The sequence below is a fragment of the Mobula birostris genome, chromosome 7 (genome assembly GCF_030028105.1).
Source record: "Mobula birostris isolate sMobBir1 chromosome 7, sMobBir1.hap1, whole genome shotgun sequence".
Classification (NCBI taxonomy): domain Eukaryota; kingdom Metazoa; phylum Chordata; class Chondrichthyes; order Myliobatiformes; family Myliobatidae; genus Mobula; species Mobula birostris.
The window spans coordinates 145,680,166-145,694,321 of record NC_092376.1 but is presented as its reverse complement, the minus strand read 5'-3'; the positions used below and the strand labels follow the sequence as shown (position 1 = coordinate 145,694,321).

The 14,156-nt window shown below is 35.6% G+C and overlaps 1 protein-coding gene across 5 annotated transcripts in view; it reads left to right on the top strand.

The window, feature by feature from the left end:
* Positions 1-13,919, top strand: part of LOC140200483 (protein FAM114A2-like) — a 31,113-nt gene extending 17,194 nt beyond the window's left edge. For 4 of the 5 annotated variants that reach the window (XM_072263872.1, XM_072263874.1, XM_072263871.1 and 1 more), the window contains 10 exons: positions 2,236-2,345; positions 3,041-3,175; positions 5,064-5,228; positions 5,543-5,666; positions 6,122-6,207; positions 6,719-6,865; positions 7,226-7,365; positions 8,214-8,286; positions 8,665-8,718; positions 10,459-13,918. In XM_072263872.1, the coding sequence (XP_072119973.1) occupies positions 2,236-2,345; positions 3,041-3,175; positions 5,064-5,228; positions 5,543-5,666; positions 6,122-6,207; positions 6,719-6,865; positions 7,226-7,365; positions 8,214-8,286; positions 8,665-8,718; positions 10,459-10,554 (1,130 nt within the window). In that variant the 3' untranslated portion in view covers positions 10,555-13,918. Of the gene's footprint in view, positions 1-2,235; positions 2,346-3,040; positions 3,176-5,063; positions 5,229-5,542; positions 5,667-6,121; positions 6,208-6,718; positions 6,866-7,225; positions 7,366-8,213; positions 8,287-8,664; positions 8,719-10,458 lie in introns of all 5 variants that reach the window. The other variant, XM_072263875.1, reaches the window with a different exon arrangement.
* Positions 13,920-14,156: the final 237 nt, after the last annotated feature.

Genomic DNA, 14,156 nt, shown 5'->3' with positions numbered 1-14,156 from the left:
CTTTACAATTCACAACAATGTTTTTCAAAGTGAGATGAATTCATAATAAAAATCATTAAATCAACATCTGCTATACACAGATGACACTGTATATGTTCAGTGTAATGAATTGCAGATCATAAGCAAGTTATCTGATACGTGTACTGTATTACATATACTAACTTCGACACGCTAATGAAAAAATTGGGGGCATCCAAAATATACGTGAATAGTAAAGATATATATATTGAATTGTTTTTGCTCCATCAGTGAGATACTTTATAGCTCTCTTGGCCTTAATAATTTGATGTGAAAATCAGCAAAGTCTCCTTTTTACCTTTGGAAATCTGAACTTGGGTGATTTGAACAATAGTCAGCTAATCATAAACACAACGCAGTTTTTAGTTCTTGGTACGCTTATGACAGTGGTTTTAAATCTAAGTCATATGTTCCAGCCAGGAACAAAAATAGAACAGCACCTACTTTTAATATCTCAATAAAATCCTTGGAATTACATGAGACAAATGGAACAAAAACAAAATCTGTGAGAGAATCTGCCTACTTCCGCTGGCTGGGACGTGTGGAGCTCATACTACTTTCATCTGCTGAAGCTTTGCAGAGAAAGGCTAAATTACTGCAGCGAAAAGATCACGCAAAGTCTCAAACAAAAGTATGCGTTCTTACCGACAACCAAAACAGCCTAGGGCATATCCACTTAATCTGGAGAGACCAGGTTAATGCTTTTGCAGTCATAGAAAGCTCCAAAAACTGCATGTTGAAACTTTGGCTTCCACCTAGCTAGTGGACATAGCCAAGGAGTAGTTTCACTGCTCACAGAACAGGATCTTTTACCAGGGTGTGCTGGAAATTGTTAACATAATACATCACCACCTTGCATTTGCAAAGTTAGTCATAGTCACACAGTACAGAAAGGAGCACTTTTGTGCCGTGCTAGTGATGAAGCACACATTTAACTAATCCCATTTTATTCTTCCCACATTCCCATTGACTTCCCCAAATTCTGTCATTCACCTGCACATTCGGGACAATTTACAGGGCCAATTAACCTACTGATTTGTGCATTATAGGGAATGTGGGAGGAAACCAAGAAGATCTCATGGAGATCATGCAAACTCCATGCAGACGATGGATCACATGGAGAGCATGCAAACTCCATGCGGGCGATCACATGGAGAGCATGCAAACTCCATGCGGGCGATCACATAGAGAGCATGCAAACTCCATGCGGGCGATCACATGGAGAGCATGCAAACTCCATGCGGGCGATCACATGGAGAGCATGCAAACTCCATGCGGGCAATCACATGGAGAGCATGCAAACTCCATGCGGACAATCACATGGAGAGCATACAAACTCCATACAGATGATCACATGGAGAGCATGCAAACTCCATGCGGGCGATCACATGGAGAGCATGCAAACTCCATGCGGACGATTGATCACATGGAGAGCATGCAAACTCCATGCGGACGATCACATGGAGAGCATGCAAACTCCCTGCGGGCGATTGATCACATGGAGAGCATGCAAACTCCCTGTGGTCGATCACATGGAGAGCATGCAAACTCCATGCGGACAATCACATGGAGAGCATGCAAACACGCTGCAGACAATCGATTACATGGAGAGCATGCAAACTCCCTGCGGACAATCACATGGCGACCGTGCAAACTCCCTGCAGAAGATCACATGGAGAGCATGCAAACACCCTGCAGAAGGTCACATGAAGAGCATGCAAACTCCATGCGGACAATCACATGGAGAGCATGCAAACTCCATGCGGGCAATCGATCACATGAAGAGCATGCAAACTACGTGCGGACAATCACATGGAGAGCATGCAAACTCCATGCAGACATGGAGAGCATGCAAACTCCCTGCGGATGATCGATCACATGGAGAGCATGCAAACTCCATGCGGACGATCAATCACATGGAGAGCATGCAAACTCCCTGCGGACGATCGATCACATGGAGAGCATGCAAACTCCATGCAGACAACTCCATAGTTCAGGATTGAGCCTGGGTCACTATTACTGTGAAGCAACTACCTCACTAGCTGCACCAGTGTCCTACCCTGTTGGACCACCATTTTGAAGAGGTAATAAATAGAGGACTGCATAAATCCAAGTAATTAAGGATGCATGTTTCTTTGTATTAGTAATACATAATGTGTGTCTAATTATATTTAGCAATAATTTAAGTGCGGAATACCTTTTTTTTTTGTAAAACAGCAGGATTAGAGGATTTTGAAAAAGGCCCTAGAACTAAAGATGAAACTTCCTCTCCAACCAGTGGGGCATTTGGGATGTTTTCTACCATTACCACTGCAGTTCAGAACACAGTGAGTGGTTTAATTAATGTTAATAACATTCAAATGTATAATTATCTCTAGTAATAACTTTATTTTAGAAAACTGAATTGTAACTCTTTTTCTTATTGCAGCTCACCAAATTCCTAATTCTTTTCGTCTGCTTTTAATGAAATTGGTTCCTTTCAAATTGATTTTTTTTTCTATAATGTTGTTTAAATTTCACATTGTCATGAAATAATTCCATAACTATCTAAAATATTGGAACTATTTCTATGATTAATTATTTGATTAATACGGATATCAATAAAATTTACTCAATACTTTTAAAGATGCATTGTTAATGAAAAGCTGCAGATGCTGCAGGATTTCTCTTGGCCCTCCCAGTTATTATTGTAATATTCATTGTGGTTCCAAATAAGGCCTGTATTACAACCCAGAAAAAAAATGTATGGCGTTATTTTAGAATTTAAGCAGTCATTCATTATGGAACATTGTACTGAAATAAGTATGAAGGGAATATTTACATTTTTGACAAAAATTTACTTAAAAGTTGAAGTATCTGAGAGGGCAGTTGGTTTCATGTTCTCTTGTGCTGTAGACACAAAGCTTTAAAAGCCTTTAATATTCATATATACTCTGACTATTCATTGAAAGCATTTAACTATGAGGTTTTTTTTTTACATATTTATGCTATGCAGTACTAATATTGATAACTTCATTTCCAGGGGAGAACTGTACTAAGTGGTGGTTTGGATGCCCTTGAGTTCATTGGTAAGAAAACCATGGATGTTATTGCAGAAGGAGATCCTGGATTCAAGAAAACACGAGGCCTGATGCACAGAACAACCACATTGTCTCAGGTGCACATTCAACTTTGATAAAATTTAAATTATTATTTTTTAGTTTTATAAGTGTCTGAGCATGTCATGGGAAAGATTCACTGTGATGTGACTGATGCAGCCATGGCACTTTCCATATTTTATCATATAACGTTAAGGAAGGAGATGTTAGGCATGCTCTGTCTTCATCAATGGTACTGAGGTTGAGAGTTTGAAGTGCAATAGCCTGACCTGGTCCAACCACATAGATGCTACAGCCAAGAAAGCTCATCAACACCTCAGTCTCCTCAGGAGGTAAAAGAAATCTGGCTTGTTGCCATCAACCCTTTCCAATTTTTATTGAAGCACCTATCTGGATGTATCATGACATAGTGTGGCAGTTTCTCTGCTAATGACCACAAGAAACTGCAGCATGTCGTGGACACAGCTGTCCATATTTCTCATTGCCTTGGGAAAGTATCCAATATAATCAAAGATATTGCCTGCCCTGGACATTTATCCACCTTCCTTCTTCCATCATGCAGAATGTACAAAAGCCTGAAAGCACAGTCCATCAGGTTCAAGGAGCATTTCTATCCTGCTGTTATAAGACTATTGAATGGTCTCCTGACTCCTGACCTCACAGCCTACCTCATTATGATCTGGAAGCTTTATTATCTACCTGCACTGTACTTTCTCTGTAACTGTTCCACTTTATTCTGCATTCTATTATTGTTTTACCTCATACTACCTCAATGCACTTTGTAATAATTTCATCTGTGTGAACAGTATGCAAGACAAGCTGAACCCACAATAATAGACCAATTCTAATATTTATGATCTTACTTAATCTTAATTGCAAATGTTTGTGCAGGTGTATGACTATTCCTAAGGAAATGTGCATTGATTTCCAGAGCAGACAGAACTTGCCTGAGAACACCTCCAAAGGCTTTTTGCTTGCATTAGATAAGTCTTCTCTAGTAGTGGCATAGTGTGGAAGATTTGTTTTATTCTTTTCAACATTGGGTCTTTGACTTATGTTATTTTTCTAAGTGAAAATTTTTCATTGTTTTTTATTGGGACTGTTTCCATAGAAATCAAAATTTAGTATGCATATATTTATGCTTTTTAATATATGGACTGATCCAAATTTTTAGCTGTATAATTTGCAAGTAAGATGAGTTGAGTATTGAAAATTGGGATGATGTATTCGGATATCTCTAGGTATCAGAATCGTGTGAAGGGAAAGTCAGAAGTACGATGGCAGTGGGAAGGATGGATAACCCAGAGGTGTAACAAAGGTTGCTAGTTTAAGAAGCACAGTCTTTGGATGTTTGTAATGGCAAGGATAATTAAGCAGCAGGGGGAAGGGAATGGAAAATGACGCTGTATGACAATATCCAGAGAGGTTTCTTGTGCTCGTACATTTGATGACATTCAGTGTGGGAATAATTGTTGAAAAGTGGCTACAGCAAAAAAGAGTTGGTAAATGACACTGAAGAAAGTAATAAGATAGTATTTTGTACTTGGGAATACTATTTTAGAATTTCTTGAGCTTTTTTTTAGTCATTCGTATTATAACATTCAACTGAAATAATTGTAAACAGGAGGTGGTCTGATGCTGGAAGCACATGCAAAATGCTGGAGGAACTCAGCAGGTCAGGCAGCATCTAGGGAAATGAGTAAGCAGTCACCGTTTTGGGCCGAGACCCTTTTTCAGGACTGGCATGGAAGAGAAAAGAAGCCAGAATAAAATCTAGGGGGATGTTGAGGTTGCATGCAAAAACGGAAATATTTATTAGTATTATAACTTTCAGACAACCATTCCCTTGAAGATTAATCAACTGAGTAAGCAATAAATTTCATATTCATTCCACTTTCCTATACAGAATACTGTCTTGAGATTGTTCTGCTTGAATTTTCTCTGTAGGTTCTGAGGGAAGCAAAAGAAAGAGAACAGCAACAACAGCAAACAGCCGATGAACTTTCTGTAGATGTACAAAAGAAAGCTAATTATGGAATTTTGTTCGACGAATTTCAAGGTCTATCCCATTTGGAAGCTTTGGAAATTTTGTCCAATGAAAGTGAAGTAAAGGTAAATCAGGAAAAAGAAAATAATTACATTTTTGTATGTTTCTTCAGCATTATTTCCAGTTTTGCTTTTGACATTGAACCCAGGCCCCCCCATACAAAATACTACTTTCTCGGAGGACCCAGAAATGCTATATTATTATATTTTGTGATTAAGTTTAAATTTGTTAATTTTGCTAATATTGAGAATGTACATTTGTTGTGCATATATTTTAATATGCTCTGTGTACCTGTAGATTTCATTAAGGTGTAAGATATTGTTTTAGCATACCCACTGCTGATCATATTCACTCGAGAAATGTTCATTACTTTCCATAGGTTAGATCAGTGGTTAGTTCCTTGTCTGGAGAAGCTGTTGAAAAATTGAAGGAGGAATTGGAGACTATTAAAGAAGCTTTTGCATTGGTTGAATTTGATGAGGAGGAGGAAGAAGGGAATGAAGGTACAACGTACAGCCCTTTAGTGCTGTCAGATTTTCATTGGTACTGACTATTTTCCTCAGCCTGTTCATAATCTTTATTAGTTTGAAATGATTTGTGTTATCCATAACTTTAAAAAAAAAACACCTTACTACCTTTTATATTCAGTACCCTGTTTATAAAATTGTCCCATGTCCTTTTTTAATTACCTTATCAACTTGCTAAAACTCCTTTGAGATAACCTGTGAATACTTGCACTCTGTCTGTACAATTGTCATATAAACAGGTTTTCAGTTATATTGCCTCTCTGTATTGTGCCTCTTTAAACAGGAATATTATGTCCGTCAGTCTTTTGGAGCTATTTTGTCTATTGATTGAATGCCTCAGAGCAAATAATAATGAGTGATAAATACTGCTTTGTCAGTTTCACCCTGAGAATAAATGTCTTCCATAGCTGAAGGTTATTTTGGTTTTGCAGGAGATGATGGGTCTGGATTTGTAAAAGAAATATCTGATTTGTTATCAGAGCTGCATGTAGCTGTGACATCTGACAAACTGGGCAAAGTAAGTGTATATTGATTTCTCTGTCACCAAAGTAATTTTATTGGTGTAGTTTCCTGCAGCTTCAGTTCTTTTATGGGGGGGAAACGATTCAATTATTGTAAGTGGGGGTAGAGTGTTTCAGTTATTGATGTGGTTTTAATCGGATAACAAACTGAAGCTAATAAGCAACCATTTGTAAGCCAAATTTTGCACATTTTGCCTGGCATTTACAGAATAATATTATTCCATGTTTTTGAGAACAAATATTCTTTAAGTTTATAATGAATCAGGTGGCATGTTTCTGTATTTAAGTTATTTGATTTTAAAAAGAATTACCAATTATTTTTATCATGCTGAATTAAGTAGCACAGAGTCTTTTCCGTGTTTGGCAACATGACATTTTATTTTATTAATGTTGGGACAACATATTTTATTAATGTTGGCATAACATCTTGATGTGCTTCATGTTAAATCTTTGGGGAAGTTATGTTCTCTTACGTTCTGAATTACTCAAAATTTTTGTTTGTTTCAGGCTAGAAAGAATGCAAGTGATTGTTTAATTGAAGTAAACTCTCTCTCACTGGTACAAATAGAAATGGCATCAGAAGATAAAGAGAAAGAAGGACAGAATGAGAAATCTACATCTGGCTTGCACCAAGATCACAAAATTTCAGTTGAGGTAATGTATTAGTGGCCACTTTTATAATTTCAGGAGAAAGCTTAACCTATTATGTAAATAACAAATGCTAATTCTTTTACATATGGTTCAGTATGCATCATTCTTAAACCACAAATACTTATGTACATCAAATTCAGTAATCTTTTTGTATTTTTGTGTTGGTTTAGTCTTTTCCCATCCTGAAGTGTTATATAAAAGGGAAAATAAATTTTGCAATCAAATTTCAATCTGTTTTGTGGTTTTCCAATAAAATAGTTTGGTTTGCTTTTTCTTGATTGTAAATATTAATTGAGCACAGGAAAATTACACTTGGTGTTCTAACTCAAATTTTGAATTTATTTATGTCTCTGTACTTCACAGAATATCCGTACATCTGCTGTCAGAAGTTTGGCAGAGCTCACTGCTAGGTCCATTGAACAGTTCCATAAAGTGGCAGAACTAATTCTTCACAGCCAGAACCAGGATGTGGGGATGTTGGACCGTGCCAAAACTCTATCTAAGTATGAAATTTTTAAACGTTTCATAAAATGCACAGAAGAGACTCACTTCAGGATCTTAATGATGGTTAGCTAGTGCAAGTAGAATCATGTGTACTTTAAAAGAAGACTGATACCATGAATCCTAGTTTTGCCACTATTGTATTGTATTTGTGCAGGAACAGTATAACTTGGAAGTTTCATATACCAACAGATGAACTTGGTCTTGGATGATACATTATTTGTTTCTAAATTGACAATCCATTTACAGGCTGGCAAATAATTATTACCAAGGGCATGATATTAGGCTGGATGCCAATTTTTATCACTTGTGCCAAGACCTAGTTTCATTTTGTGAATCATTTCAGGGTGTCAGGTAAATAAAGCCAATAAAATGGTCAATAATATTTTGAATGACATAATTGATCATGAGTTCCTTGGAGAGTAAATAAATTTCAATGCCATATGCCTAAGCCACGTTTCTGGTTCTGAGTATTCTGTTGTAGAAAGGATACTTAAATGTGTAAAATGCACTGAACTCCATCCTTAAAAATACTGTGATTTTTAGTCTCAGTTATCTAATTTCTCAATGACCAGATTTTTTTTAAGGTAACACATCATATACTTTGCCTACCTGGATAGGGTTTATCCATTAAGGTAGACCTTTGTCAGTGCAAAGAAACTTGCAATATACTGTATCATTCAAATTCCCCTGATTCCTTTGTTTATTATTACATGCTGAGTTACTCCTAATCTCTCACCTCCTTCAAATGAATGATAAGATATAATGATAAGAATGGAAGAAAATAATCTGTAGAGTTGCAATACTTAATTGTGGAGCATTATTTCCTAATTTCATTTTTTCTTTACAGATTGACTGTTGTCTTGTGTAAGGAAGTGGCTGTCCTTTCTAAACAGTTTACGACTTGTTTAACAACGATAGGGGTAAGAAGCAACTTTTTCTCTTGCAGGAGCTTTTATAAAATCTGTTGATGAGGATGGTGATGTAATATAGAAATCACACCTAATAACGTCTCAGTTGGCTTTGCATTGCATTGTTTGACCTCAATCATCTTGGCTATTTGGGATGTTGCATTAGCTGAACTTATTTGTGAAAACCTCTGGTGGATGGAAGAAAGTAGTAAGAGTGATAATTTTTGTGCACATTTCAATGAAGCACAGAATACTTGTTGGACTCTCATTCCAGATTTGTTTGTTTAAATTTCTTAAGCATGATTTAGTTTTAAAAATAATATGTATATATTGACTTACAATTTTTTATTCTATTTTAATATAAAACATATTCATTTAATTTCTCTACAGGTTAAAGAGAAGGCAGACATTCTTAATCCATTAATTACTGGAGTATTTTTGGAGGTAAATTTCTTTCAATTAGTGAGTTCAGACAACTTTTTACCGATTTAGTTAATAAACTAATGTAAACCAAAATTCCAATACTTATGCACATAGTCGACTAAACTTTAGATCTGCTGATTTAAAACAGAGAATTATACATAGATTAAAAATAAACAAACATATGATCCTTGTGAATGTTGCATTATGTTGGAAGTGCCTTCTCAAATCAGATGTTAAATCAAGATGCCACCCAGCTAATATATCTAGAAATAAACATTCCTCGGAATTATTTCAAGAAGGGATGTTCTGGCCAAAATTGCGCCCATTAACACCATTAAAAACCAGTGTAACTGATCATTTATTCATATATGATTTTAGATTTTTGCTGTGTCCAAATCAGATTTCTGTTTCTTGTAAGTAACATTAACTATATTTAAGCAAAATCTCATTGGCCAAAACCAAAGCCCAAATGACATACATGTTGCTATGCAAATAAGGTATTCTTAGTAACTAACATTTAGTTGGAATCCAAACTATTAGTTTATGAATTTTACTTTCACAATTAAAAATCATGCATCAGTTTTAGTAGCAGATTGAACTACAGTGTCTTTTTGGATAATAACAGAAATATATTTAGTGGTCATTATTGCTTTGGAAATCATACTTTGCCTGTGTTGAGTGATTACACTTCAAAAAGCCATCACAGGATACAACCACCCAAAGGAGTATTTAACTGATATAAATGCAAAGTTTTCCAAAACATCAAGGATGATTTGGGTAATTTTTATTATAGATCGTTGCAAATTACAGTATATAACAACTTGAAAATTTGAATTCTACAACAAGCTTCTGAGATAGCATGTATATCAGCACAACATAAGTAGAAAGCATAGGCCATTCAGCCCCTCTTGTCGCTCTACCATTTTGTGAAATCATACCTGACTTTTTTTGTTTCAGTGCCACTTTTCTACATAACCCCATATATTTTAAGCCTTTAATATTTTTTTAAACTTTCAAATTATGTCTAAAATGTACTCATTAGCTCATCTACAGTACTCTTGCGTAGAGAATTACAAAGATTTATTACCCTCTGGGTGAAGAAATTTCTAATAGATTCTGTCCTGTATAATTTACTCCTATTTTAAGTCTGTGACTGAATTCAAGATGCCATTGGTAGGAAAACACCGAAACTCCACATCGAGTCATTCAAGCTCTTTAAGAATTTTGTATGTTTCAATGAGATTCAGTCATATTCTTTTAAGCTGGAAAGAGTATTGGTGAAGTCTGTTTAATTTCTTATTGTCCTACAAGCTTACCATCTCAGAATTCAATGTGATGCATGTTCACTATGATCCTTAAACACAGGAATTGCTAGGAAAACTCAGCAGGTCAAACATCATCTGTAGAGAAAGAAATAGTTAATATTTTGGGTCAGTGGCCTAACCAGGCTACATGTCATACTGATCACAGATGTACAACATAATGACGACTTTCCGGTTTATTTTGTTTCTCATTTTCCCTTCAACCTTTGCAAGTGAGGTTTCCAGAAAAGAGAAAAATAAGGTGATACTATAGTATGTTTATTTAAAATTTGTGATCTCTGCATCATGGAATTTAGTAAAATTGATCTTGCAGCATGAATAAGGAGGCACGTTTGCAGAATCCATCTGTGCTAACTCAATTGTAAATATAATTGTTCTTTTGGCCAAAGGAAAATCTTGCTTTTCAGCATTTTGTAAATGGTTCGAACTTCTCTTTCAGGCCTCCAACAGTGCAACCTACATTCAGGATGCATTTCAGCTCTTGCTTCCAATTCTTCAAATTTCTCAAATCCAGACTTGCTTGAACACAACGTAGTGACTGGCTTAATTTACTTCGCAATGAAATTTTTTTAAACCTGTGAATTTTATCACAAAAAAATCATCTACCAATGTGGATTGTTTTAAGATGCATTTTGTAACACTCAAAATGTTTTTTGAGAAAGGGCAGGGAGATCATTTCTGGATGAATTGCTTTTCTCTAAAAATCCATTGCTGTATGAATGTAAAGTATTGGGTCATAATCTCCAGCATATAATATTATAGTTTCTTTCTATGCATTAAAGAAAATTTCCTGTTTCTCATAATTACTTTCAGAATGATTGCTGAGGAACAAAAATTATAGAAGTATAATAGCAATGTTATTTTTCATTACTGATCTTTCTACAGAGTGAAATGTATATTGGGTAATACTACATGTAAATTAGAAAATAATTCAGAGAATATTTAAGTGGAAATGCTGTGCCACAAATTATGTCCTTTACCAGTGGCTGGTCATTTGACCAAATACCATTTTAAGCACTTCTATTTTTTTTTTTATCATTGCCTCCAAAGCTTTTCAAACAAATTCACAAATGGTAACGAGCAGATTAATGTGAAAACTATGCTGTGGAGTATAACTGAGTATGCAGCATTTTCATTTGTGTTTTTCTACATATCACTCTAATGTAATATACTTTGTACTTAAAGCACTATAGCTTATTCTTTGAAGTATGCATTTTGCCATTTAAAGAAATATTCTGAGAGATAAGATGAGGTGGTTTATAAATCCAATGGTTTTTATTTAATAACTTGTTTGTAGGGATAATATATTTCTAGTATCTTTGCAATATTATTCATTGCCTGCAAAGGATGATGCCAGTGAAAATAGGAATGAGTTTTGAGATTTATTTTGTGCATTATTATCAACCATTGTTTACTATCATTAGTGTACTTAACACTTAATGGGCAAGCAGCAACATCCTGGTATCCAGCTGCTTGAGATCTCATTTCCTGTCATTTACTTGAGTTCATAATTACATTTTTCATGAAGTGAACTATTTGTTATGCTTAATTAGGTCTAACATCACCTGGAGGAAATAGTGTACAATTTAACTGTATTTCCAGTTTTGGACACTGAATAGCCATCAGAATAGAACAATACACATGTAACTTCAGTTCTCCAGTATTTAGTATATTCCTATAATGTCAGTGATTTTTATTGCTGATGTGCATTTCTCATAATTACATTTTTTTAAACCTGTAAGTTTATAATTTATTGGGCTGCATTTTGTTTGTAATAACTTTTGAGAGCCTTTTCACAAATGCCGCCTTTTAAAAGTACAAATAGTTGCTTCCAAATTTTTGACATATCAAACTTTAGGTTAAAAGCTTTAAAATGGACCTTTTGTAAACAATCAAATTGTAAAAATTAAAGTTTCTGATAACTATTTTGATCATTTGAGAGTTAGGATCTGACTGTTCTAGTCACTTGTCTAGTTTGTAAACCACCCGCTGGTAATGAAATGCCAAGTATACTCAGAAGCCACTAAATAGAGAATTTATTTGAGTTTCACTTAATAAATCAGTGTGTATTAATTACAAATGGAGTGAATTTGGCTGTCGATTTGTATGCTGATATCGATCCCTTCTTCAATTCCCTTCTTCACATATGTAGAAGTTGTCTATGAGACATGAACTTTGAACTGTTTGAAACTCAGGATGACTCAGTTCTTCAGCTAGTTAAATTCTTCAGATGTTGCCATTGTGATTGTCAACTGAAATGTGGCAAGATCTTAAAAATGGCAAAGGTATCAAATGTGTTTGATATTGGTTGAGGGAGAGATACTGTCCAGAACATCCCACTTCTTCAGTTAGGGCCATGGAACTTTAACATTTGCCACAGAGGATCTGAGTTTGTCACAGTGAAGAGACACCTCCTTTGACACTGTCTTTTTATTGAATTTTAGAGTCATCCTAGAATAAATGTTAAGGTGTGTGAAATGTAGCTCAGGTTTGCAACTATCCTACTCTGGTGGACCCTTTACTTGGCATGCTGTAAATACAGTGTCACTGATAGAGCATCAGATGTGGACCCATTAAACTCTTAATGGGTCATATCTCCCAAGTTTCCAATGGGTGGTGTCTTTTTTCAGTTGACCGGTTTGCAGCAACTCGAATGAACCGGAGTAGCTCAGCAGCAAAGCATTTTGTATACTATGCTGTTGGAATCTTTAGTGATCCAAGGTTTTCAGTGCACTTGGTTAGTGAGCATTGAAATGCTTCTGACAGCACAAAGGAATAAGGTCTTGGATCAGTCTTTGACTTGGAAGCTACGTCAAGCTAATGTCAGGGAAGGAATACAATGTTGACCTCTGGTTCTGCAGTTGGTAGGGGATATAGAATGCAAAGTACAGTAATATTTTAATAATCATGCTCTCAGGTGACTGACAAAAACATCTGAGGACTCTCAGCTGTGACATTATTCAGGATAGGGAGGGTCACAGAGATCCCTCTCCATTGCCAAATAACATCACCATGAGAAAAGCATCCAAGCATTTTGGTGTCACCAAAGGAGACCAGACATCCACACATCAAAGCAGAGGTGGTTTGTCATATGACTTCTCCAGTAACCCCTCCTCCACATCCCAAGCCCCAGGGCACAAGATGTTTGATTCAGTAGGGTAGCTTGCCACAGCCAGCCAGCCAAACTATAGGCAAATCATGGGGAAACACTTAGTCCAATAAATAAAGTTGATGAATATTAATTATAAATAATATAAACATGACTTTAAAATGTATGGTTATTTATTTTCATCACTTGTAATTTACATTGTTTGATCAGTAAAATGGAGATATATTTAGAACCTCTCATCTCTGGATTTTATTCATAACTTGAAAGTCACTGATGTCAAATTTTAAGTATCAATTAGAAACATTGTGGATGTTTTCAAATCACTGCTAATTAAATTTCTTTATGTGAATTTTGGGAAATTACAACTATATTAACCATTGGAAAGAATGATAATATTAGTGCCAAGGTTTCTGTTCAAAAATAATGGCTTGCTCATTTAGGACAGAGGAATTTTGTTTTGTCTTCTGAGTCATGAATATCTAGAACTCTTCCTCAAAAGGCAGTTGAAATGGAGCTTTTGATATTTTTATGGCAGAGACAAGAGATTCTTTCAAGCAATAGATGAAAGTTTACAGCAGAGGATAAGAGTGCAGAATTGGTTTATAGTCAGGTCAGCCATGATCTTGAATAAGAGCAAGCTTTAGAGCATGAGTGGTCTATTCCTAATCTGCATATTCATATGTAATATATTGGGGGAAATGGGTAATAACTTGAAACGCTGTATGTAAGCCTAAAGTTATCAAAGGTTTAGCCCTCTTTTGAAAACATACACAGTAAATATTACCTTTACCTAATGATACCTCGCTTGTTTCTTTCCCTTGTGATTATTTAAGCTTTTATTAGCACCTCGCAAACCAAATGACTCACGTTGCGGATCCCCATCAGGCTTTGTGCCTTCCTGATTTGGAAATAATTGTTTTTCTCATTGTTGCTGGTATTCCCTATTTAGCATCACGGTGAGAGAATTTCCAACCTTGCAGTTTGGGTATGTGGCCTACTTAAGTTTCTCCAAGGACCATTATCGATGG